Source organism: Triturus cristatus, chromosome 1_1 (assembly GCF_964204655.1).
Source record: "Triturus cristatus chromosome 1_1, aTriCri1.1, whole genome shotgun sequence".
In the NCBI taxonomy this organism is placed as follows: Eukaryota; Metazoa; Chordata; class Amphibia; order Caudata; family Salamandridae; genus Triturus; species Triturus cristatus.
Genome location: NC_140579.1, coordinates 943814675 through 943836555, shown reverse-complemented (window position 1 = coordinate 943836555; position 21881 = coordinate 943814675). Strand labels below are relative to the sequence as shown.

General features: G+C 46.5%; 2 protein-coding genes across 4 annotated transcripts in view; one reads left to right on the top strand and one right to left on the bottom strand.

Annotated features, from left to right (window-relative positions):
* LOC146871331 (uncharacterized) overlaps window positions 1–21881 on the top strand; it is a 733473-nt gene that overhangs the window by 400384 nt on the left and 311208 nt on the right. For all 3 annotated transcript variants that reach the window (XM_085650833.1, XM_085650834.1, XM_085650835.1), the window contains exon 4: window positions 13534–13790. In XM_085650833.1, the coding sequence (XP_085506959.1) occupies window positions 13534–13663 (130 nt within the window). In that variant the 3' untranslated portion in view covers window positions 13664–13790. The remainder of the gene's footprint in view (window positions 1–13533; window positions 13791–21881) is intronic.
* LOC146871332 (uncharacterized) overlaps window positions 1–21881 on the bottom strand; it is a 574862-nt gene that overhangs the window by 273093 nt on the left and 279888 nt on the right. The window lies entirely within an intron of this gene.

The following is a 21881-nucleotide window of genomic DNA, read 5'->3' as shown; positions in this document are numbered from 1 at the left end:
AGCACTGTTTGCGGGTCTTCCAGACGCCGTAGCTGGCCCGTGACGCCACGGTCAGCCAGAACTGTTTGGATTTGTTTGCTCACGACGCCGTGATAGCCCTGGACGGAGCGATCGACATCAAGGAACTATTTTCAAGCATATTTTGATAACCAAAGATTTTTAAGTACTGTATTCTGGATTTTTATCGTTTTTGGTCTTGTCTTAAGTATATAAAAATATTGGATATTTTTCTAAACTGGTGTGGTGTCTTTTTGTAGTGCTTACATTATATAACTGTTGGTTATGTGCAAATGCTTTACACACTGCCTCTAAGATAATCTTGACTGCTCGTGCCAAGCTACCAAGGGGGTGAGCAGGGGTTATTTTAGGAGTGTAACTCCCTTATCCTGACTAGAGTGGTGGTTTCTGCCTGACTTTGGCACATGCCCTAGCCGACCAAAAATCCCATTTCTAACACTTGTGAAATATCAATGCTCGTTTTATGAACTGCATCAATATAATTTTCAATCCGATTTCAGTTGTGTTAGTTTTGTGATTTAATTGCCATGCACCAACAATTTTCCGATTCTAAAGATAATTTTTCCTCAAACACTGCCTAGTCACATCTTTGAAAAAAGACAAGTTACTTAATCATTTTTTTGAACATCAGGCAGGATTATTGGATGTGGTGATATTGTAGTGTTGTATGTTTGGTTCTGCTTGTTGAATGATCCTCGTTCCTTGATTTTGCTGAATGACTTTTATGCTTTGCTAATATTTTGTTTCATGCAACTTAGATCTGAGAGTGGTTTGCACAATGGAGAGGTGTACAGATATGTGCATGTTTTAAACACGTTCCAAGTTACAATTTAGCTCTGGGTGATGTGGCCAATTACACCGGGCTGTAGACCAGGGTCTTGTCGGAAGATCAAGAGGGGAAGACAATGCCCTACCATGTAAAACTCTGATAAAGAAAGCTTCTGACTGCTTAAATAAATTGAGGAAATGATGGGAAACCCACCCGGGGCATGTAGATATTTTTGAGTTGCAAGAAACACTAATGCTTCCAAATGAGGTGGCAATTGATACTAGACTTCAGATTATCCAGTTTAACGTCTTGCTGTCTCTTTTCTAATATTAACAGGTTACACATAAAAGATCTAATACCAGTCAGGCTTTATCATAAATATATTATAGAACCAGTTGGGCATGTGAGGAGATAGATGCAGAGCTGTTGGTAAATACGAGGGAGGAACATCTCTTTGCCGCCATGGACTGCTGCGCTGGGCATAAAGGGAAATGTGGGTGGAGGTAAAACTCCTCTCTAGTGATGATTTCATAATCGTCTGGCGACCGCTGCGCTGTCATGCCGGACGATAAAAAGAGGTACAGTAGAGGAGAACGCCTGCAAGTAGGTTTGGGTTTTGTCATTGTTGAATATCCAGGAAAGCAGCGATTTAATCTAACACTAGTCATGTGTGAGCCTCAAGACAGATGTAGTTTGATTTATAGTTTATTGAGCTTATGCGTCAACACAGCCTTTTATTTATTTTGCACCTTTTTATAGCGCGTTCCTGGATCAAGGGTATTTGAGTGCTTTGGAACAGAACTAAACTACCATACACGTTTTTAGGTCGAGTCTAGACAGCGCATGCGCTGTCGCAAGACCTAGAGTAAGCAGTATACCGGCATGTAATCCCGCCTGCTGCTTGCCGTTGGGTAACTCCTCCGTTGCTCTTCTTTCTTGGCTCTGAATAGGTTGGCTGTTCCGATACATCACTTCCATTGTATCGGAAGCAGCACCGACCAACTACGGTTTTGTTACGCAATAAAGTGCCTAGGTCTTTCGTTTGGGACTATTTATTCTGTTTTGTGCTTACGGTATTTTATCACAACCGCGCCAAGCGCTGCACCCGGTTTCATGTTATTTTTTTTTTTTCTTACAAAATACCGCCCGCTTCATGGGCTGCCATGCACATATGTTAAATATGCACGGGCGCTGCGCTTTATAGTTTAGGGCTAGCGCTGCGCCCGCTTTCATCATTATTGTCAGCTGCTTCTCGTTTTTTCCTTTCACAGGTGTACTTTCAGTGTTCCTCGTGCGAATGATAAATGCGCATTAGCCGTATATTCTTTTTGCCTGTATGCTTACCTTGAGCGCTTTTTGCCGAATGCAAATCGACATTATACCCACATTTCTATAGTATTTTATTGCCATTGTCATGATGTGAGGGTTCTCAATGCGCCTAGTGTAAAAGGGGAAGCATATTACTGCATAGAGGCATCAATGTATAAACAGCTGAGAATAAAGGAGCGACATGCTCATAATGGAAACAGAAAGCTCTTCATTTTGTCCCAATTGTTTGTCCTTCCTTCCCAAACAACGCGCCTTTTCATGAGGCTGTGACGGGAACATTTAGGTATAAATGGCTGGCTGGCTTCTTTTACCTGTGTATAGCTACCAACCCCCACCAACAGAACCCCATCTTTATTGTGCTTTAAAAAAAGGAACATTCCAAAGCCTCAATATAGGAAACATATTGTAGGTTTGTATATCTGTGAATGCCTGTAAGACTAGCTGGCACGGCATGGTTTTTGTTTTCCACAAAGGGTTGTTCTACTATGCAGTTAGAAAACAAGCATTTGCTATGCAATAGGTCTCGCATTTGCAAGAGTTTGAGCTATTGGCATTGCATAAACATGTACTTTGTACTTGCAGTCATTGCTTACGAGAAGGAACGCTGGCAGTAACTATGCCTCTTTTACTGCCATCCTTTCTTTTTGTTAGCAAGGACTATAAGTACAAAGGGCGTGTTTATGCACCGCATATAGCTGTTCCAAACACATAAATAAAAGGCATTGTCGTTTACAATGGCAATAGCTCAAACCCTTGCAAATGTGAGACCTATTGCATTGCAAATGCTTGTTTCTTTTTGGCACAGGGAGATTAAATGATTTGTCCATCACAGGATTTTGGAAAAAAAGTTTTTTTATTCAAGCAATTCCTTGTGCCTAAGGTAATTTGTGAAAGAGAAATTTGGTGTATAATATGATGTCCGTAAATGTCTGCAGAATAAATTTTAGTACACGTGTTAAACATTCTGCTAACACTTTATCTTAAAAGTAGGTTTGCTGACGTTTTCTCATGTCTTTGTTTATGGCTAGCATGTTGGCTCGCCGTGTAGAGATGGCACTGAATTTATGTTGAATCGTTTTGTACTTACGTAAAGGTTGCTAAAATGATTCTTGATCTGCTGTCTTTTGAAGCATTGAAATTATTTCATAAACCAACTCATTACAAAGGATCACGTGATGCGATCTAGATTTTTCGGAATCTGAATTTCATTATTGTTCAAATGTGGTACTTTTCGTGAAACAAGTAGGAATCTTTAAAATATAAAATTCGAACCAGTGGTTTTCAAACCCTTAATTGTGTTCGTATTTTAGTCTTTGAAATTTGTGAGTGAAGATGCATGTTCTGCTCGACTCCCTTCCGTAGTTGCTATATTATTCACCCAACTTGCAAACATGAGGAGAGGGTAGTGTCAGTGTATCAAGATATTGTCCCCATTTAGGCATTACACAATGGTGCTTTGCTGGTGAACACGAGAACAGCTCCCAACTTTATCACCTTGACCTTTTTTTCTTTGCAGAACACAACTCTTCTTTCTGGCAGTTTGACTAAATACCAGACATCTTTCTTGTTTGACCACTGGTGACCACCTTTAGAGTGCATACATTTTATTTAATCTAATGCTTGTTCTCTGCCTTCAACATATTAGGTGTAATTCCCACTCATGAATATTTGGGACCTGATTTAGAGTTTAGTGGACAGCAGAGTACCCTGCCCTCCAAACCTATGGTCCATGTGCTCTATTTGTAGTCGGGTTGATCAGCATGTTTCTGACTATAATGGTGCCCAGGCAAATTCTGCTATCAGAGACCCTACAAAAAAGTCCAACAGAGTTGGGACGGTCGGTGTCGGTGCGTCAGACTGTCGGCATTATTTAGAATTAACATTCTGGTGTGCTTATTTTGGTTGGGGACTGCCAGGGAAAGCCTGGCGATCCAGCGTAGTGAAATCCAAACATGACCTCCTCACTGTTGGAGAAAACTGTCCATGTCATTAGCTTTTTGTGTTTTTGTTCGACCTGGCATCTTTTGACATGTTTCCCTTGTCTTTTTGCTTTAGGACCTCCCGGTTTTGACTCTGTTTTTGCTGGTTTAGTGTCTCTGCGCACTTTCTCACTGCTGTTTAGTGTTAAAGTGCAAAGTGCTCCTGTTGTAAATTGGGGTATGGATTGGTGTTTCCATGATTGGCATATCTGATTTACTAATAAGTCCCTAGTAAAGTGCACTAAGAGTATCAGTGCCTGTAAATCAAATGCTGCTAGTGGGTCTGCAGCGCAGATTGGGCCACCCACACACGCAGCCCTGTAAAGGGTTCTCAGACCTGCCACTGCAGTGTCTGCGCACAGTTTGTAACTTCCATGTCGACCTGGTAAGTGCACCCACTTCCCAGGCCCTAATCATCCCCTTTCTTACATATATATCACCCCTAAGGTAGGGACCATGGTACCCCTGTGGGCAGGGTGCCGTGTATATTAAAGGTAGGACATGTACTGGTGTGTGTGATATGTCCTGGTAGTGAATTACAGTGTATTTTATTTTTCACTATGGAAAGGCTATCTGTCCCATAGGATAGATTGGGAGTTTACTTATAACATTTTATAGGCATATCTTCCCATTGGGACTAGATAGGGAAATGGGGTTCAGTATGGCTGAACTCAGAATATAAAAATGCATCTTTTAGTAAAGATGATTTTTGTGTTTGAAAATACCACTTTTAGAACGTGGGTATTTTGTTGCTTAGCCATCCTGTGTGCCTCTGCTGGGTTTGTGGATTGACTGTCTGGCTTTGGAGTGACAGAGGCTGGGGATGTGCATTCTCTTCAGACAGTCATGGTCCTTCTTAAAGACTGGCTTCTGATTCATACATTAGCTGTTAGTCCCTCCTTGGTACCGCCTTGTCTCCATTTGTTACCTCCCATGAGGACTGGACCTTTTACTTCTGTTGTTGTCTTTAGGCTGGCAATATTTTCTTGAGTTTCTCGTACTACAGACATGACATGCTTTTCTGTAACATTTAGCGCACCATGCTCGTTTTCACTTTCATTGTAGCGCCACGTGCAGACCCCAGGTTGTAAGAAAGTCCAATTTATGGCATCAGATACAAAATGAGGTGAGTAAGGTTGAGTTTAATGTAGAGAAGATAAGATCCCATCCATCAGGTACAATCTGTCAGGTGCAACTGACCAAAGACCAAACCAGAGTATTCCATCACCATGGTGCTGCTTCAATAGTCAACACCTTCTCAAGTACATGGATCTTAAAGGAGTAGTACAGCTATATACAACATAAATATATAAATAATATGTACACTACTACACATCCTCCTCCTTCACAAAAAATACAACGAGATGAGAAGGATACATAAAATAAATAAGAATTAAATTCTAACATAGTCATTGAATCTTGCTGGAAGTTTAGTAGCCCTTTTGCTCCTTTTCCTCAAAAAACTTGAATGACACTTGTTGTCAGAGTTTTCACAAGTCTTAACCAAATCACGACTTACTAAAGAGTAATAAAGAACAACAACTCTGTTGAGATTCCAGATCCTAGAATCTTCAGTTTTGATTGCATTAGTAAAAACCTTTTTGACTTTATGGACCATTTTGAATAACTCAGAAGACGTCCGTCCTGGTGGTGCTCTAATCATCACTAAATCTCCTACATTAACAATTGTTTTCTTTACAGCTTTCCTTTTATCAAAACTCAATTTACGATCCATAACTTTATTAGCTTCTCTTTCTCTCCATGACCCAAGAGAAGACAAATCTCCATCTTTCTTGACAACCTTTTGATTGACCCAGAAAGGTGTGATGAAGGTATTTGGGTGTCTATTTTTAAGGAAGAGAAATGGCGTACAAACTGTGGTAGAATGGGGTGTGATTCTATACATTTCCACAGTTTTATTAATTCCCTCCTTCCAATCCATGTTATTTTGTTTGGAAAGAGAAATGGATTCTTTGAGAACTCTGACGAATCTTTCCACCATTCCATTACTTTCCGGATGGTATAAAGAGCAACACTTATGCTTAATAGAGCATTTCTCTAAAAACTCTCCCATTTCTCTTGAAACGAATTGTACCCAGTTATCTGTAAGCAGATAACCAGGAAGACCTTCTCTAGTGAAGACGTCCACGAGGAAAGAGAACATGTTCAGAATCAATAGACCTTGTGATTTTAATTTCAGGCCACCTTGAATACAAGTCTATTAGAACAACCAAAAAAAATTCACCATCTCTACATTTAACTGGACTCAAAATGTCAAGAGCCAATTCCTCCCAGGGCGCATTGGGTCTGTCCCTAATGACCATAGGTTGTACTCTTGGTTTAAAACATTTTTCACTTAACGTGCACGGAATACCCTCTTGCACTAATCTCTCAACGTCTAAATCCATCCCAGCCCACCAATAGTTAAGCCTGATGCTTTCTTTGGTTTTAGAAATACCCTGATGACCTTGATGAGCTAAGGTGATCAACTCCTCACGGAAACACTTAGGGGGAATTAATCTCGTACCGCGAAATAACAACCCATCAGACATGGATAACTCACCCCTCACATTCCAGTACTTGTCTGATACACCTAGTCTTTTCTTGACCCATCCATTGCTGAGAAAAGAGGATAACTCTAAGAGTTCCTCATCAGTTCTACACTCTTCTCTCCATTTCTTCTCTTTTATTCCACCACATTCAATGGCACACACCCATTCAAGTTCCTCCTCCTCTTCTTGCTTAGCGCAATCTTCATCAAGTATTACCAGTCTGGACAAAGCATCTGTTGTATAATTACGTACCAGTCAATCAAATAAGACTAGGCACCAACGAGGGATCTATTACTTGCTAGTACTGAGGATCCACACAGCTTCCAGAGACTACTAATATGTCTTCTGCTACTGGTATTATATCCAGAGAATTGTGGTCCCATTACCCTCAATTTTCAAAAGTTCAAAGCATCAACACCCCTCCATTAACCACCGTCTTCACCACTAGAAGTCACAAGTACTTACAAAGGAGTGAAAGGTGAAAAGTGAGTGGGCCCCTCACGTACGCACCACCAAAGAGGCTGCCAGCTGTTTCTCACTGGTATGCCCACGTTTTCTCATCATTGGATGCCCACTCACAGGAAACAAAAGTTTAAAGACCAGTGAGGAGAAAAAAGGGAACAGACCCCAGAAGGAACCTGTTTTCCTGTTCCCATCAAGGAAAAGTAAAGAGAACAGAAAGAAACCCGTGTATTGCAAAGAACAGATGTTCGATGCAACAATCTTTAAAATTGAGTTAAAGACTCCCGTGATAGTCACCCTCTTTATTCAGATCGGAGAGCCTACTCAAAATTAAAAACACTCAATGTTGTAAACCTTTGTAAAGGAGGCCAACATGTTTCATTGCCACTTAACTGTGTTCTGGCAAATTCGTCAGGGCAAGGGTTTCAATCACCTCACTGGATATGTATATGTAAGTTGCAGGAGGGCATGCAGAGGCGGAGGGCATTCGTACCTGCCTCTACTATGCCACTCGGGGTTCGATTAAATACTTTACCCCTGGTATTTAAGGCTGCATTTCTGTCAGCTAGTTAACCACCGCAATCCTCAAGTGAAAGCGCTGTATCTCGTCCCTGCTTCACCCTGCTTCCGGGGTCTGTTCCCTTTTTTCTCCTCACTGGTCTTTAAACTTTTGTTTCCTGTGAGTGGGCATTCAAAGATGAGAAAACGTGGGCATACCAGTGAGAAACAGCTGGCAGCCTCTTTGGTGGTGCGTACGTGAGGGGCCCCACTCACTTTTCACCTTTCACTCCTTTGTAAGTACTTGTGACTTCTAGTGGTGAAGACGGTGGTTAATGGAGGGGTGTTGATGCTTTGAACTTTTGAAAATTGAGGGTAATGGGACCACAATTCTCTGGATATAATACCAGTAGCAGAAGACATATTAGTAGTCTCTGGAAGCTGTGTGGATCCTCAGTACTAGCAAGTAATAGATCCCTCGTTAGTGCCTAGTCTTATTTGATTGACTGATTAGTGAGTGGAGGGCGGCTAGGCACATACCCTCTCAAGCTCCTTTTTGTATTTGTGGTATAATTACGTACACCAGGTAAATATTCCACCTTAAAATTATAACCTTGTAGGTCAACAACCCATCTTGAAATCCTGCTCGAGATGGCATCGGTACCTTTCTTACTGAAAACTTCAACTAATGGCTTGTGGTCCGTCCTAACCACAAATTTGGTATCCCATAATAGATTCTTTAACTTTTTCATAGCCCAATGAATAGCCAACGCCTCTTTTTCTATCACAGAGTAGCCGGTTTCAGCTCCTCTTAGACTTTGTGAAAGAAACAAAATAACATCTGTTTTCTCTTTACTCTCTTGCTGTAATACCGCACCCAAACCTTTGATACTAGCATCGGTGACCAACACTGACTTTGCTGCAGGGTCAAAACTCCTCAATTTAGGTGTCTCTCTAAGATACTCTTTAATCTTGGCAAATTCTGTCTCACATGCCTTGCTCCATATAAACTCTACACTTTTGCAAAGAAGGGTACGCATGTTAACACACTTTTCAGCAAACCCCTTAACAAACTTGCTATAATATTCAGTCATTCCTAAAAATTTCATGAGCTCTTCTTTACTTTTGGGGCGAAGCTAAGTGTTCTATTGACTTAACTAAGTCACTTTTAGGTTCAATACCTTTCCCAGATATTGTGTGTCCCAAGTAATCAATCGAAGAGTTCCTAAATTTGCACTTATCAATCCTCACCGTGAGATGGTGTAAACTAAACCTCTCCAAGACTTCCTTCACTCTTAAATCATGCTCACATACATCTCTGCCATAAATCGTCTTGGTAAATTTGTACACCCTTCTGACCTTTCAAGACTCGTTCAAGTGCTCTCTGAAAAACAGAGGCTGCAGACACCAGGCCAAATGGTAAACGTTTGAATCTAAAGGTGCCAAAAGGAGTAATGAACGAGGTGTAATCCTTGGACTCCTCATCCAATTTGATCTGGTGGTAAGCTGATTTGAGGTCAACCGTTGAAAAAACATTAGCTCCCTTGAGAAGCATGAGCAGGTCTGAAATTTTAGGGAGGGGATATTTATCAACCACGACTTGTTTATTAAGTTCTCTGAGATCAATGCATAGACGGAGACTTCCGTCTGATTTTCTGGCGGCAACTACCAGAGCCAACCACTCTGTCCCTTCCACTTCCTCTATTATTCCTTCTAATTTGAGTTTCTCTAATTGATCTCTCATCTCTTCTCTAACCGCTAAAGGGACCCCCGTACCTTGCTGGCAAAAGGAACAGCACACGATTTTAGTTTTAGCCTAGTTCATCTTTAAAAACTTTTGGAAAAGAGTTCTTCAATTTCACTGTATATTCTTTACTACAGGCATGTAACTCAATGCTATTTATGTCGAAATTCTCTTTCAATATTATAGGTGGGTCATTATTGGGGTCTAACATCACCCCTAGATCTTTTTGGTGTAACCAGCTCAATAAACTATCTCCTTTATAGGAAACATAGACCTTTCCGGAGATGTACCTTCCCTTATATTCAATCAGACCATTAAAGTAACCCATTCATTTTATCGGTTCACCACCATATGAATAAGGATTTATGTCTGCTTTCAAAAGATTTACTCTGTTCATTAAGTGTTGCTCATAGAATTTTTTGGAGACAATAGTTATCTTTGCACCTGAATCAAAAAGTACACTTGTTTTACAATGCTCCACCATCACCTCATCTATGGGGCCTTTCTTTTTATCATTGGATATTTGGGAGATGATCTGTCCACAATCTACCTCAGAATCAGACGCACTGTCACTTTCAACATTCTTGCATATCATATTTACCTTAGAACCAATTTTTTTTTAATCTGCAAGAGGTGGAATAGTGCCCAACCTTCTTGCACTTATTGCATTTCACCTTGAGAGCGGGACATTTCCTGCTAAGTTATTAGGGCTCCCACACCTATAACATTTGAGATTGGACTCATGATCCTTAGATGTAGACGTAAATTTCCTTTCAAACCTGAATGTTTTGGGTTTCTTATCATTCTTATCTTTACTCTCACTAATTTCCTTTCCGTGGACCTTGACTATTTGAACATTTTCACTTTTATTCTCATTCTTAGTTATCACTTCCACACACTTAAGAGAATGTTCAATCTGTTTTGCAATAACTAGTACCTCTTCGAGAGTAGGGTCGTTGTTAGACCTGGCACATTGGCGTGAGTCTCCCTTCCATTTTTTGCTGTTGCCTCATACGTTTTTGCTGGTGTTAGTTGCTCAGGGCACTGTGCCACTGCTGTCCAGTGCCACAGTGCAAGTGCTCCCTATTGTAAATTGATGTGTAATTTGTGATTCCATGATTGGTTGGTTTGGTTTACCTGTCAGACCCTAGTACAGTGCACCAGGAGTGCCCAGGGCTGGTAATCCAAATACTGCTGGTGGGCTTGCAGCACTGGTTGTGCCACCCACAGAAGCAGCCTGTAAAAGTGTGTCTAAGGTCTGCCATTGCAGAGCCTGCGTGCAGTCTGGTACTATCATGCTGACTGGGTAAGTGCACCCACTTGCCAGTCCCTAAACCTTCCCTTTTCTTCATATCAGACACCCCTATGGTAGGCCCAAGGGCAGGGTGCATTGTAAGTATAAGGTAGGACATGCTCTGGTGTATGTGGCATGTTCTAATAATGAATTACAGCCATTTTTGTTTTTCACTATTGCAAGGCTTCCTGTTCTCCATAGGCCAGAATGGGCAGTTTGGTTATTACATCTTATAATCCTAACTGACTCAGAGAACATGGTAGAAATTCAAATTTAGTATGCCTGAAGTTCTCACGATGATAAAATACAACTTTTAGTGAAGTTGGTTTTAACATTCTGTATTTGAAAATGCCACTTTTAGAAAGTAGGCATTTTCTTGTCTAACCATTCAAACCTGCCTCTGCTAGGCTGTGTGTATTCCTTTGTCTGGAGTTTGAGTGACAGGGCTGAGGAATTCCAGGAGACAGGGTGAGGTGCCCCAGTGGTGAATAGAGAGATCTGCATCTAGATGGGTGGGAGGAGTAGCACCTGGGACCTGAATAGGGCTGTGCCTGCCTTCCATAATGCTGGCTCCACCACCTGGGGAGCGGCTGATGTCTCTGCCCTGCACAGTGAATGAAGAGAAGGAATCCTGTCAACAAAGTGCTCCAGGGCTGTACTTGCCTTCCACAATGCTGGCTCCACCTCCTGTGGGGCGTCTAATGTTTCTGCCCTGCACTGTGAAAGGAAAGGAGAAGTCTGGTAAACAGAGTGCTCAGGAACTGGTTTGGACTGGGCAAAGGCCCCTCTGCCTTCAGAGGACAAAGGATTTCTGGGTATAAATATTGGGACCCTGAGCCCAAGAATATAGATCACTTTGGGAAACAAGAAGAACCTCTGCTGAGGGAGGCACCAGAAGACGCTGAGCAGGAAACTATCCCTGAACCTGGGGGATTGACCTGCAGTGGTTGCCTTACTGCCAAAGAGAGGAGAAATGAACTTGGTGTGTACTTATGCTCAACTTGTGAAGGCTCTCCAAGGGCTTGGAAAAGAGCTTGCCTCCTGCTGAAGTCTCAGGAACAACAGACTTCACCCCCCAGTTTCCCAGAGTTCTTTGGACGTGCCTGCTGCTGTTGTTGGACCTTCTGAGGGACTGCGTGTCGCAAGGAGCTGGAAGAGCTGTTGTCGTATCTCGTAAAGTGTGTCGCCGCTGCAGCATCGCATCGAGCGGAAGCGTCTCGCATCATGCAGGAAGTGTCCCGCAATGCCAAAGATGCGTGTTGCCATCGCAGCCATCGTAGCGGACGCATTGCACCGCATCAAGAGAAGAGTCTCGCATCCACTGAGAAGCCTGCCGCCGTCGGAGCTGCTGTCGTCGCATCGTGTAAAGGGGTGTCGCCGCTGCAACATCGCATCGAGCGGAAGCGTCTCGCAAACGTCGAAGAGTGCCGCTGCCAAGGCCGCTGTCATCGCATCGCGTAAAGGGTGTCGCCGCTGCAGCTGAAGCATCGAGTAGAGTCTTCTCGCAACATCGGAGAAGCATGCCGCATCTGGAAGATCTTCACGTCTTTATTTCTTTGCACCAAAAACTTCATCGCATCAACATCATTGCAACACTTTCGTTGCCCTGCGTGTCGCATCTAAAAGGTACATTGACATAAAGTGTCGCATTTAAGAACTTAAGAGAACTAAGCAAAATTCTACTATCTAAAGTAACAGTAGTGTATGTTTTTGTCGTTTAATGGTCTTGTGGTAAATCTATATAAAGAATACTTACTTTTGATATAAAGCCTGTGTGGTGTCCATTTGTAGTGTTGTCACTTGGTTACTGTATGTGTTCACAAATGCTTTACACACTGCCTCTGAGATAAGCCTGTCTGCTCGTGCCAAGCTACCAAGGGGGTGAGCAGGGGTTATTTTAGGAGTGTACCCCCTTACCCTGACTGGAGGAGGAGGTCCGTATTTGTCACAAGTGCATACCTGTGCCAACTAGAGACCCCCAAGTCTAACAGTCGTCCTTCTGCCATATGTCATCTCTTACCTTTTGTACATTGCATCCTAGCATGAATTGATCTCTTATTCTTTCCTCTAAGAGACCTCCAAATTTACAAGAAGACCCTATCTTCCTAAGAGCAGTAACGTAATTGTCCATTGATTACCCTTCATTTTGAGTACGTCTCCCAAAATGATAGCGCTCAAGAATAGTGCTCACCTTAGGTAGGTAATGACGATCTAATTTTAGTATACAAACTTCGTATTCATTTAAGCTAGCATCATCTATATCAGGTAAATGGTCAAACACTTCTTGACCTTCTGAGCCCAGACAGTGGAGAAGTAACGCAGTCCTTCTTTCCGCGCTTAAATTAGTTCCACACACTTTGGCATACCTCTCAAATACCTTCTTCCATTTTTGCCACCTAATTGGTGGGTCACCAGGATTGGATAGAAAGAAGGGCGGAGTAGTAATGTTCTGCATGTCAATTAAATAAGTAATACATTAAATTACAAATAAAGAAAGGAGCATGTACGCTAAGTTTCTCTTTGCACACAAAAGAAACTTTGATCTTCTCTAATACAATAAAACAATATGACAGCAAGTAGTGATGAAAATAAAATAAAGACATATATATATATATATATGCTTCTACCCAACTCTAGAATAGCATACCACTCAAGATGTATGGAGAATAATGTCCTTGTAACGTTTACAAAGAAAGGTCACTTCAATAAGATAAAGCAAAAAAAATTATGAAAGTCAAAGACAATGTATTAGCATTGTTGATGAATCCAGAAAGTGGCGCTGTTGTACTGAAAACTGAACTTCCACTCTCGCCTTACTTTTTTTTTTTTTTTTTTAATTTGTGAAAACAATCTTCGTTTTAAAAACAGTACCTTCGTTTCCTCTAAAGGTTTCTTCCACACCGTGAGAGTGAGAAGCACACAGATGATGTGGGAAATCACCAACCAGACAAGGAAGCGAAGAGAGCCAAGGATCAGACAATGAGGAGAGAAATGGCTCTGATGTTCAATGCACAGTAATGACGTCACAGAGACTACAGGAGCCTCAGATGATCAAAACGCGCACCGTTTTTCACTCTAAACAAGACGATCCAACGAGGAACGCGAACATTCTCCTCATCGTGCACGAAGATGGAATGTACACACGGTGAGTTTAAACGATGCCACGCATTTATATTTGAAGTTATTTTTTGGGAAAAGTTGTCTCAAGTTTTAAAATAAACACGCACAGATGATGGCACCACCAGTGGGATTGGAGACCTGGCGAGCCACTCGTGCGTGAGTCAGATGTTGGTCACAAAAAAAAAAAAAAAATAAGAGTTATTTGGTCGTTCACTCCAAAAGGATAGAAACTTCAGTATCCCAGAAATGCAAACTTGCCGAAAAACGGGTAGGAGAATTATCTTGAGTAGCAAGTAATTTCTCAAACACAAATTTACAAGTCTGAATTAGGAGTTACACTCAGTATGTTTAAACACCAATGACTTCCACAGTTGCAATGAGTTTCTTACACAAAACTAATGAGTCGACTGAAGAAACAAATGGACCTATACTTTATATCTGATAATGTTTTAGATGAAGTTCCTTTCAGCGTTAAATCTGGTGGATCCTTACTTTGTGAACACAATATATACTTTAAGGTGTTCCCAACAAAGTTTCCAGGATCACATTAAGCCCACATCGATATTCTCCCAGCCCTCCAATAGTTAATGTAATTCAAAATTTAAAGGGCGAGAAATGTGGCGAAGCTTTAAGTTCATCAAAATAAAATAACACTTAGAATAAAGTATAAGGTCCAGTCTCCAGTCTACAATCAATATCAGATGTTGGGATCTTCTTTCAGGCTTCCAAATTCCTCCTATAAATCCCCCAAAAAATACAGCTTGACAACTCTGGATGATGATGTATCCCACGCTCGTCGCCAGTGTAAGAAAGTCCAATTTATGGCATCAGATACAAAATTAGGTGAGTAAGGTTGAGTTACTGTAGAGAAGAGAAGATCCCATCCATCAGGTACAATCTGTCAGGTACAACTGACCAAAGACCAAACCAGAGTATTCCATCACCATGGTGCTGCTTCAATAGTCCACACCTTCTCAAGTACATGGATCTTAAAGGAGTAGTACAGCTGTATACAACATAAATATATAAATAATATGTACACTACTACACAGGTAATATGTAAAATGGCAGTCCCGCTTTTTTTTTTCTTATGCATGGCTGGCCACAAACTACAAACATCCATTTCTCATTTTATAACAGTGCACCATACCGCGCTTTAACTTTCATATAGCCGAGCACTGTATGCCTTCCAGCATAGCTGCGTCCTGTACTCACATGACACCCCCCTCTCCCTCCACCCCACTACTCAGCAGCAGATGCCAGAAGCAGCGGTGCAGAAAGAAGGGCAGTCGGCAACAGCTAGTCGAAGGTGTTGGTGTGTAAAGTCACTAGTTGGCAAGGATCAGTGTTGCCTTTAACTGGAAGATGTAAATTATAGCAGATTGCAGGTGATGATCTTTTCGGGGATAAGGGTCCGCAAGAATAGGAAGCGAGCGTTGGCACGATTAAAATGCGAATTCTTCTACGAAAATGACCTTTAATTGCTTTTTAAACGAACTACAAATCAGCTTCGTCGGGGCTCACATGTCACTAACTATTGCTTTTGAATAAATAATTACTATACTGCGGTTTAAAATGTTTGCTTGCCACTGTGATCAGCTGAAGTGCATTCCAACGTCGTCCATGAGCGGAAACAAAAGAAGGAAATAGGCTGGTGGGGGGCGGCCCATCTGGAACCACTTTTGTAAGTAAGGGGGAGGTGAGAAGGTGGTTCTGAGTAAGGACCAGGGCTTTAAGTGGGCCAGGTCCTGCTGGTGCTCAGTGTTGTGTTTCACCTCCTGACCTCTGCCTAGGAGTGGTGAGGCCCTGGGTCAGCACCCTCGTGGTCTAGGGGTCAGGGGGGGCCTAGCACGCGCACAGCGCAATAACCACACTGCACCCAGTTGCTTGGTTAGGCGCGAACTAACTGGCTCGCCCGCCCGTTTATTATTTATATACGCGCTCACGTCTCGGACGTGAGCGCAACCTACGCGTGTCCTTCAGCGCTCTAGCTGAAACGCTAGAGCGCTAACTGTAACATCCATTCTCAACTCAGTCCTTGACGACAGTTCAATTATTACTTCGCCGCATCACTTACTTGGCACGCAAAGTCTCTCAGCCGACTGCTGGGCCTGGGGTTCTCCCTCAGCTCATACCTGGCGGCCCTTCGTGCGCCCGGGGCCGAGGTCTCAGATGGCACCTCTTGCCTTGGCCCACCACCTGTGCCGTCGGCGCCGCCTGGCTCAGCCTCTGTGTTGCTCCGTGGGGCGGAGCTGGGTGTGTCCCCCGGGGCGTCCCCAGAGTCGTGGTCTACTTCGAGGTCTGCCGTCTCTTGGTCATCCGCGGGTCTCCTCACCACCTTGAACCACGATATGTTCCGGGTGACCAGGTCTCTCCCTTGACGCGCTGTCACCATGGTTCCTCGGCGGTCGACCACTCTCCAGTACCCTCTTTCATATCGAGTCTTAAACTTTCCTCCTGGCCGGCGCTCTTTTAGGACCACCGTGTCTCCGGCCTGAACTTCTCGGGTCACAGCCCTCCGGGCCTCACTGACTGTTTTGCCTTTGGCGCCTTCTGAATGCTTCTTCCTCGCTGAAGGGCGGCGCTACCCAGCCTGGGGCTACTGGCAGCCCATCCCTGCGAGCTCCTTGGAACATCAGTGCCCAGGGGGCTTGTCGGGTGGAACAGTGGGGAGTGCTGCGGTATTCCCCTAGGAATCGCTGTAGCTCGTGCTCCGGGTCTAGTTGTTCGGACACGGCGTTGCGCAATACCTTATTGATGGTGCGCATGAACCGCTCCACCTCCCCGTTGGCTTGGGGCCATTGCGGGGTGATGCGCCTGTGTCTGATGCCGTGTGACTTCAGGAGTTCTTCGAACTCGTGTCCTTGGAACGGGGGTCCGTTGTCACTCCGCAGTTCCTCGGGGTATCCGAACATCCCAAATACCTTCTCCAGGGCGGGCCTCACATGCACGAAGGCGGTGGACGGTAAGGCCTCTGCTATTGGGTATTTTGAGTAACTGTCAATGATTACTAGGGTGACTCGCCCGTCGGGCAGGCTCCCAAAGTCCACGCTGATCTTTTCCCATGGGGTACGCCCATGCTCTTCAGTTATGATGGGTGCCGGTGGTTGGGCCTCCCCTGTTAGCTGGCATGACTGGCAGCTGCGGACGGTGTCGGTGATATAATCGTCCATACCCGGGAACCAAACTTTCTCTCTCATCTGGGCTTTTATCTTCTCTGTTCCCTGGTGCCCCTTGTGGGCTAACTGTGTTGCTCTTGTCCGGAGTGCCACTGGGACGACGATTCGGGAACCTCTTAGAAGGAGTCCTCCTCTGGTCACGCTCAGCTCATGGCGTACCCTCCACATGTGTTGAAGGTCCTCTCGGTCTCCACTGGCCCACGAGTTCGCCGTCTGCAGAACCGACTGCCAGGTTCCCTAGAGGATGGTGTTCTTGACCTTGCCCATCACGGGGTCTTGATCGGCTACTTTCCGGAGCTCCTCAAGCATTATGGCCTGGGGACATGTCAGTGCCGCCACCATGTCAAGGTGCTCCTCGGCTTCGTCCTCAGCATCTTTGTGTTCGGGTTCACTGCAGTGTCCTGGGTGGCGGGACAGGAAATCCGCCGGGTTTTTGGCCCCTGGCCGGTATACTACACTTAGGTGGTACTGTTGCAAACCAATGGCCCACCGCTCTATGCGTGGGGGCGGGTGTGGTGCTGTTCCCCGGAATAGCGTCACCAGCGGCTGATGGTCGGTCACCACTGTGAACGGGTGTCCACATACGTACAGATGGAAATGACGGCAGCCCCACCGGATCGCCAGTGCCTCCCGCTCGATTTGGGAGTACCGCTTCTCTGTGTCGGTGAGGGCCTTGCTAGCACACGCCAGAGTTGCCCATTGCCCCGGTTCCTGTTCTTGTGTTAGGACTGCCCCTAGCCCTACGGGGCTGGCATCCACCAGGATTTCGGTCTTCTTGGTCGGGTCAAAATAGACCAGTGTTGTCTGGTCTAGAAGCGCTTCCTTGATCGCCTCAAAAGCCTGCTCTTCGGTGTCAGTCCACTGCCACGTCTGTTTTGGTGAGGCGTCTGAGGGGCTCAGCCAGGGTGGCCAGATTCGGGACGAACCTTCCGCAGTATGGGGCCATCCCTAGAAAGCTACGCACTTCCGCCACGGGGGCTGCGGCCATTTTGATGGCTTGCGACTTTCGAGGGTCTACTTGGATGCCTTCCTTGGTGAAGATGTAGCCAAAGAATTCAATCTTTTGTTGGAACAGTTGGCACTTCTCTCGGTGTAGGGTAACTCCGTGCTCTTGTAGGCGCGTGAGGGTGGCCCGTACATGTCGGTAGTGCTCCTCCACTGTTTTGGAGTAGATGAGGATATCATCACTCGCGTTCAGGACGCCAGGCAGTCCGACCAGGATGTATCTAATCGTGTTCTGAAAGATTTCGGCAGCCGATGAGATCCCGAAATTCAGGCGTCTGTACCGCCGTAGCCCCAAGTGCGTGCTAAAGGTAGTGATGTACCGGCTCTCCTTAGCTAGAGTGAGTTGGTGGTACCCTGCATTTAAGTCCAGTTTCGAGAACCATTGGGCGCCGTTCAGATCGGATACAATGTCATCCATGGTCGGTGTGATGTGCCTCTCCCTTGTGATGGCTTTGTTTGGGAGGCGCATGTCGATGCATAGCCGGATCTTCCCGGGTTGTCGTGGCTTCTCGGCTATCACCATCGGTGACACCCATGGTGTGGGTCCTGTGACCTTCTCTATGACACCCTGTTCCTCCAACCGTCGGAGCTCCTCCTCTACTAACGGGCGTAAGTGGAACGGGATGCGCCTGTGCCGGAGGGCTGTCGGTTGCACAGCGGGGTCTATGTGAAGTCGTACAGGCGGCCTTTTGATCTTCCCTAGCCCTGAAAACAGGCCTTGAAATCCTTCCAGCAGGTCTTCAACTTGCTGGTCTTGGACCACTCTGAGGAATGTGATCAGTCCTAGATCTTCTGCCGCGTGGCCGCTGAGAAGTGTGTCTACTTCCTGGTTGATGACATGAACGTCGATGACGATTTCCGCCTTCTCTGACTGTACTGCCACCGTCAACTTGCCCTTCAGCGGAAGCGGCGTGTCACTTCCATAAGCGAAGATCTTGGCCTTCGACGGTCGGAGCTCCGGCCTTGGTCTGAGGCGGTTGTACTGTTGCACGCCCATCACGGTCACCGACGCGCCGGTGTCTATCACAGCGTTCACCTCCGCAGTACCCACATTGCTTGGCTTGATCGGGGGCCCGCCGGTCGCGGGGCTTTGGCGGCCGTTCTTTTCTCCGGACTGCGTCCGCTTTCTCCACTTTCACCTCCACGGTACTAGCAGCTCCTTTCATCAGGGCCAAATCCATTTCCTCTGCGTTTGCCGCTGACAGGTCATCAGTCCTGGCCAGGATGAGGATGTCGTTCATCGCGAGGTTAGGCTTGCGATGTATCCTGCCTCGTAGCGTTTTACTCCTGATCCCCAAGATCAGCTGCGCCCTGTTTTCCTCTTTAGCCCGATCTCCGACCAGGTGCGTATCTGCGAGAACCCTCAGCCTCGCGTGGAACGCGTCCACCGACTCCCCTTCGCGCTGTTTCGCTTGGCGAAGTTTGAAGTGCTCGTAATCAGGGTTGACTTGGGGGTCAAAATGTGCGTTCAAGGCCGCAACCGCTGCTGCATAGTCCATTGGGGGACCCGTGTCGGGCAGGTGCTTGAACAGAAGGTAAATCTCTTCTCCCGTGTAGTGGAGTAGTAGGGAGCGTTTCACTGCTCCATCCGTCTCCCTGGACCCAACGAAGCAGTTTTCCAGCCTACCCAGCCATGTCTGCCACCGCGGAGCGGCGGTTGTGGGGTCTGCGGCTTCGCTAAAAGGAGGCAGCACTCCTGAAGTGGGGTGATGGGGCAGCGCCCCCGCAGGGCCGGGCGTCTCATCGTCGCCCATGGCGGTGTCGAAACCACCGACTTGTGAGTAGGGACCGTCGTGCACTCACTTGGCTAGTCGGTAGCCGCACGTGGGCAGGTGCAGCACGCTGCGCCGTCAGGCGAGGCCTCCTTGGCTGTTCAGCCGGTAGCAGGAGTTCCTGGGGTTCAGCAGTCACCCCTCGTCGCCAGTGTTGTGTTTCACCTCCTGACCTCTGCCTAGGAGGGGTGAGGCCCTGGGTCAGCACCCTCGTGGTCTGGGGGTCAGGGGGGGCCTAGCGCGCGCACAGCGCAATAACCACACTGCACCCGGTTGCTTGGTTAGGCGCGAACTAACTGGTTCGCCCGTCCGTTTATTATTTATATACGCGCTCACGTCTCCGACGTGAGCGCAACCTACGCGTGTCCTTCAGCGCTCTAGCTGAAACGCTAGAGCGCTAACTGTAACACTCAGTAGATGCTGAGACGGGTCCCTATCGAGCTCCCCATTTTTGCCCTCACAGTGAAAAAAAAAAAAGACACTTACCTGCAGTAGTACCACCCTTCACTGCTTTTTATGCATCACTAAGACTTTTTTTGCAAACTCGGCCGAAGATATTGGTGCGCTTTACATAAGCACCACTTATATTATACAATGACATTCATTTTTTGAATCACAGGCTATTCAGCCCCTGCAGAGGTGGGGCACAAACTGCTGTTTGCATCCATTTTATGAACATTTCTAAGTGTGACGTGTTTCTAAAGCTGAACTATGCAGGACTCCCTCTGTGCTGCAGTCCTGTCCTCCCTGTTCATGGGAACAAATGCTAGCCGTTCAGATGACCTTATGCGTGGGTCAGGCTCATGTTACCATTGTGCAGGGCTGCATGACGGATATTGAAAGCACAAAGTCTGGACCGTGCCATGTGCAAGAAACCCTGGGGCCTCCCGAAGTCAGCTTAATAGTGGGCCAACATTGATAGTATATACACGACTTACCCTCATGCCAGCAATTATAATTCTGGCACAATCAGTGACTTAAACGTGTCATTGGTGTTCATCACTGATTTTATAAAAGCTGTGTGTTGTCTGCGGCCGCAGATCCTGAACGCCCTGGGCAGCAGCAACTGTGTTTTCTGTACAATTTGCCTCTCTTTGTCACATAAGTTTTTCAACCCTGGGGGGCGTGGCTTGAGGCATCAAGATGGCAGTCGCACTCTGAGTGCTCCGGAACCCTCCGTCATCCGCCTCGCATCCTCTCATCAGCGGCAGTCATCCGTCCTTCCTACCTGCCTATGGTGGCTTCCTATGCCGAGGGGGCCACTCCGGTCCGCTTGGTTGGCGATTCTGGGCCCCCGGCGCCCGGTTCTAGTCCTTCTCCTCTCGAGTCTCAGAGGCTGCAAGATGGCGGTGGCCGCTGCGGAAGCCCAGCAGTGCCTGCGGCGTCATCGCCCGTGAGACCACCGGCACGGCACCACCCTCTGACTGCAGCCCTCTCCAGTGGTTGGCCGAGCTCCTGTGTCCTGCCCTGACTTGCTGGCGTTCCTCTGGGGTTGAGCCCTCCCCCCGCATACTCTACATCGGCGGCGCCAGCATCGGTCAACGGGGCTGAGGAGACCCAGGCACCTGCCCGCCATCCGCAGTAGGCCGGCGTGAAAGGGGCACCCTCCGGAACCGGAGTGCTCTGGACAGGGCGATCCCGCTGATCCTTCCAATGGAGGCTGACCTACGACCTGTGGCGAGGTGCTGGTGAGTGGGAGCAACTCTAGGTTCGGCTACCTTGTCGGGTAGCGGTGCGGGGAGCTGACATTGGTGCTCCGGCCCTCACCCCCCCCCCTCCCTCGCAAGCCTGCACTCCTCGTACCTGCACTGTCATCCCGGCGCGACCCTGCTGGCTGTATCCTGCATTTGGGAGACCTGAGGGGCCTGGACCGCAAGGTGGAGGCCTTCACTGAGGCCTATTAATGACAATTGGCTTCTCTGTCCTGGGAGCCTGCTGGCGCTGAGTTCCCCTCCCTTGACTCGCTGACTCCACAGCGCCTGGCTCCTCTGGTTGCTCCTGTGATCTCAACCTAGCCCCCTGCACATTGGTACGCGGAGGGCCGGCCTGGGGGCCACACCTGCCGAACTTACGTCTCCCGGCACGCCCCGTGCCGGAGCGGTGGGGCTATCTGGAGGGGAGACAGCGGAGGGACTTCCCCAGGGCCGGGATCTCAAGGAG